Source organism: Apteryx rowi, unplaced genomic scaffold (genome assembly GCF_003343035.1).
Source record: "Apteryx rowi isolate R43461 unplaced genomic scaffold, aptRow1 scaffold_572, whole genome shotgun sequence".
In the NCBI taxonomy this organism is placed as follows: Eukaryota; Metazoa; Chordata; class Aves; order Apterygiformes; family Apterygidae; genus Apteryx; species Apteryx rowi.
This window is the reverse complement of record NW_020450841.1, coordinates 60,132-65,059: the sequence shown is the minus strand read 5'-3', so window position 1 is coordinate 65,059 and position 4,928 is coordinate 60,132. Positions and strand designations below refer to the sequence as shown.

The following is a 4,928-nucleotide window of genomic DNA, read 5'->3' as shown; positions in this document are numbered from 1 at the left end:
AGCTGCCAGAGCACTATAGCTGGGCTGTGCTGGGCCCAAGGAACTGAAACTGTACCTATCATCTCTTCTTGTGTCACCTTGTGGAAGCCCTTAAGATCTGAAAGTCTGCAGGGACTCTACAAGGAGCTATAAGATTGTAGATCTCGCTTGGCCCTTTTATGTCTTGTTGTCCATAATATTCTTTATGATGTGTAAAAGGCTCTCTACTATAGCATCCTTTCCCCCCCAAATGGGTATATCTTTTAAGGAATTTTTAATAGTTTAGGAAATACAATGTTATGACGCAATGTTGCTGATAGTAGGACAGTAGATAAGACATAGGAAAAGCTGTGCTTGAACAACATATGCAATTTAGTGCCCCTAATGTTGTATACATGTGGGGAAATAGCATAACAGCATCTTCAGAACTAATTTTGCACAGACAGTTTTTAAACACTTCCTTTTATGTATGTAGGCTTGGGTGAGTCATGCCTTGTGCTCAGTTAAACTTTCTCCTCATTGCTCAACATTACGGACAATGACAGTGCCTGGCTCTGCAGAGCTCTTCATCTGTACATCTCTGGGCACATGGCTGGTGGGGAATCGAGGCACAGGAGGTGAAGCGGTATGCCCAGAGTCACTTAGCATGTCAAAGGCAAAGCTGGAAGAGGTACCTAGTCTTGTGCTCTGCTCACTAGGTGATGGRGACTGAGTCTAATAATAATTCTTTTCCCAGTTTGTACTGCATTTAGTAAAATGAAAAAAGGTCTCAACGTGAAAATTGTGTAATTCCATTGCAAAAAAAGGCACAAAATCCTTGAAATGTATACCTATTTCACTCATCGATGTTTCTAATAACAAATTTGTATGAAAATCAAGTAGTCTTCTGAGATTAGATTGTTCTCTAACAAATTCTATAGTTCAGCCCTGGCTGCATCATCAGAGGAAAGATTGGTTTTGACGTTCTCAAGCTTGTATTTCATGTTGGTTTCTAGCAAAACATCTGCCTTTCCCTGGTTCATTGAAAGAATTTGAACAGATTTTCAGTTCGTTATGATGTGGTGTTTTCCTAAGATGTTAAGCTCATTAATCAGAGGCCTTCTTTTCTACATCAGACTCATTCCACCTTGTATCACATTGTAGTTGCACATGCCCCTGATCTTTCTATGACCTAGTTCTTCGTATGCAAGTGTCAGAAGAGTATATTCAGGTAGGTGTTATACACTGTACAGGCCATGCTTTTTGGGAGCATGCAGCACATGTATATTATTAAAACAAAAGCTATTTCTTTGTGAAGCATACTATTAAATTGTCATTGCTCAAAACCAGAAATAACCCTGAGTGCAGAACTTGGCCCTAGATAGTGTCCAAATCATTAGGCTGCAGAAGGATGGTTGTTTTTACTAGCAGTCCATCTAGGCCCACCCATGAGGTCTTAGGTCTCTTGTCACACGGTGGCAGTAACCCAGGTTCTAGCAGAGAGGTGAACGCTGCCAACCCTGCTCTAGGGTCACAGTCTGGTGACAAGGATGCTCTCTGGGGAGGCTGGGAATGTGGGATTGAACAGCTTCAGGGTGGGAAGGGTCTCCCATGCCCTGGTTGAGTACTCCAAATACTTGGGAACAACTGTGGCAGGCAGGAGTCATGTTCTAGTAAGAATAAGTCCCATTCAGTTATTTCAAATACTGCCCATAGGCATCTTCTTTTAGGAAAAGGGTTCCAGATGTGGTATCTGGAGTGGATGCATCTCTTGTAGGTGCTGCTTCCTCCCTCATACCTACCATGCTTAGCATTTTTTAACTAGTAGGCAGCTTCCCACTCAGAATGCAAAATTAGCCTATTTTGTTTAACTGCTGCGGTACAGCTCTTATCTCTCTTTGCGCTATGTAAGATGTATAGGTATGAACTTTGGACTCACAAAGCACAACTTCCAGCACTTGGGTGGTATTTGGGGTATCTGCATCCACCCCTATAACATGCTCCCACAGGCAGGAATTGACTTGGGTAGCTCCTGTCCCTGTGTACTGTTTGTATCCCTCCTGAGGGTTGTTTCAGGGGTCGTGAGATCACAGGATAGATCTTTGTGCTGATTTATGCAGGCTGGGCACAAAAGGCTGCTCCAGAGGTAAGTTAGAAGGTTTGGGGAGGGTTTCTGCATGCAACTGCAGGTCCACGAACTCATCGGCAATACCCCACGTCACTGGTGTGAAGAGGTCAGCAAGGGTATCCCAGTTGGGAGCATCAGTTGTAGCAGTAGGGAAACAAAAAGTAGTTTGGGGGAAAGAAGTCAATTCATTGCTTGCTTTCTTCCTCTCTTCCTGAGTTCTGGGCAACTTGTCAACAGAGGCCTTGCATAAGTGGATGCRTATCACATTTAATATGCATAATTATATCTTGCAAACAGTTTATTAATGGATCTGTAATCATAGAGTATAGCTTGTATACACATAACACGGGTGTTTGATTATGCTGCAGCTCCCATAGATCAATAGATACACAGGAGTCTTGCTTGTTAGTGTCTCATACGCAGAGTCTAGAGAGCAATGTAACACTGGTACCACRCAGCGCTCATCGGACACTGCTACCTAGGGGAAACCGGGGATTTAAAGATGTGCTGGARAAGGGTTATAGTAAGTATAGTATATATAGGACTTGCCATTTGAAGAAAATGCTCTTCCTCAAAAGCTCCCGTCTGTAAATCCTTAAGTGGCATTCTTCCTCAGATATCCCTGCACTGTAAATGCTTTAGATTCCATTTTGCAAGGGGCTCCCTTCTGACAGAGTGCTCAAAGTGGCATGCTTACAAGTTTGACCATTTCTGTTTTCTGAAGGTGACTCATCCCGAGGCCTGACAAACAGACTAACTTCTTATCTGTGAATCAACTGCAAAAGGATTTGCAGACCGAGGTATGCCTGCTAACACTTGTGCAGCCCGAGCCGCGCTGCGCGGGTTTGCAGAGATATCAGAGACACATTTAGGAAGCAACTGTGTTTGCTTATGCGCAAGGGAAAAGGGTTTTTTGCTCGTTTTGGTGTGTGGATGAGACAGTAAAAGCAAAAAATAGTTCAGGGAGCTGCAGGATTCCTATGAATCACATGCTAACCTCAGCTTTCCCTCGTATGTCCCCCAGCTACCACCTGCGTAGCTGCTTCTGATCTATATGTATGTTGACTGGCTGGCTGGCGGCCAGCAACTCTGGCCAGGCAGAGTAAATAACTGTTGAAATGATGCTGTAGCCTTTCTTCTAGCAAAGACGCTAATTTGCGTGCGTCTCCTCTGTCTAGCTAGGAACGAAAAAAGCAGGAACTTCCCTAAGACATGAATTGCCTTATTAAGTGTTTACAACTGGCAAAGGACCCCAAAGTTATTGCATGAGGCTGCATGGGGGGGAGAGGGGAGCAGCTCATCTGATTTTATAAGCTTCCTGTGATTAGAAAACAGGCCTGAAACAATTGTTTTGTCCCAGTTAAGTTGTATCTGTCACTACATAAAGGAATCGGACCCCTTCATTAAGAAGGTATTCTTCAGAGAAGGTGTTTTGTTTTTTTAAGTCTCAGTTCAGCTTGGAGAAAAAGGATAAATTCAGAAGGATAGTATGATACTGTGCCACTGGTTTCCGTCTCCCCCCTTCTGGCTCTGCATCAGACCATGGAGGCAACAAACAGGAGGCAGCGGCTGATCTGTTATGGACTTTCCAATAATATTGCCTCACTTTATTTAAAACAAAAACTTGCAGTGGAGAGGAGATGAGGACTCCAGGATGGCAAAAGATAAACACAGGGCTGTGGGGAAGAAAGCAGTCAAATTTGCTGTTGTTTCCAAAGTCTTGAAAAATACATGCCAAGGTCAAAAAAACAAACTTACTAGGTGATTATGACTCCTGTGTCTTATTTTAGGGCTTTACAAATGCTCATTTTGCTTTGACCTTGGTAATTTTTTTTGCAAATGTTATTTGGAAGGCACATACAGCTTGTACGTGCGGGGTGTAAAATGGGTGATGTACTAGCAAGTAGACAAAGATTATGGGAGGTTAAGAAACTAGTTAGATTTCTACCTTATGAACTTGGCAGTTCTCCTGCAGGTCTATGCAGTTGGTATTGATCTTGCTACAAGATGAATAGCTAATATGTACTTATTTTCTTAATTGCTTATTTTGGGGGCCTGTAAAGGTGCCTGACATTTGGGAGAATTTCCCTAAAGTCTGTTTTAATCTCAGTTTAATTAAGACAGTATATAATATCTTTATATTTTCAATCACAGCCAATTTTCTTTTTAGATTTGGTCATTATTGAGGAAATGTTTTTAAGTCATTCTTCTAGAACTTTTAAATTCTGAAATATCTCCATTAGAGCAAAATCCTGAAAATGAGGAGATGCATTTTAAGATCATCTCGAGCTAATGCCTCAGTCTGGAGTTGCTGCTGATCGCAAATGTGTTAAACTACCCATAGTGTATTTTCTACATTTAAAAACACTTCTAATTTTTTATGAAGTCTGTATATAAGTAGCTAAGGGATGCAGCCGCTTCCCTCGTTTTCCATGAATTTGCCGGCACCCGATGCAAATCGTGCCTTCCAGCTAACCTTAGCGGCCTTCCTTCAATTTGCATGAGTACGGGTGAAGTGGGGACCGAAGCACCGGGAGATTAAAATGCCTCATTTCTTTATCAAAAGACCTAACAACATGCTCCACTATTTCCCTGCTGGCAATAGGCGCAGTAAGATCCAGCTGGCGTGCGGCGCCCGCGCCTATGTCTAAGAGCAGAGGTGCTGGGGGGGGGGGGCAGGTCGGGTTGAGGAAGATGAGTTTAGGGACGCGGGGCTTTCTGATTTAAAGGCTGTCCGGCCCCGGCGTGTGAGGAGCCGCGAGCCCCGCGGGCCGGCGTGGCGCTGCCTTTTAGCAGGTGGGTGGGTGACCGGGGGGCGGCGGGTGTCGCGGCGCGGCCCCTC

At 43.7% G+C, this 4,928-nt stretch overlaps 1 protein-coding gene across 1 annotated transcript in view; it reads left to right on the top strand.

The window, feature by feature from the left end:
• Positions 1–517: 517 nt before the first annotated feature.
• The window catches only part of CBFB (core-binding factor subunit beta), a 54,092-nt gene continuing 49,681 nt past the window's right edge, over positions 518–4,928 (top strand). Inside the window, exon 1 of the mRNA XM_026082342.1 lies at positions 518–604. Within this exon, the coding sequence (XP_025938127.1) occupies positions 518–604 (87 nt within the window). The remainder of the gene's footprint in view (positions 605–4,928) is intronic.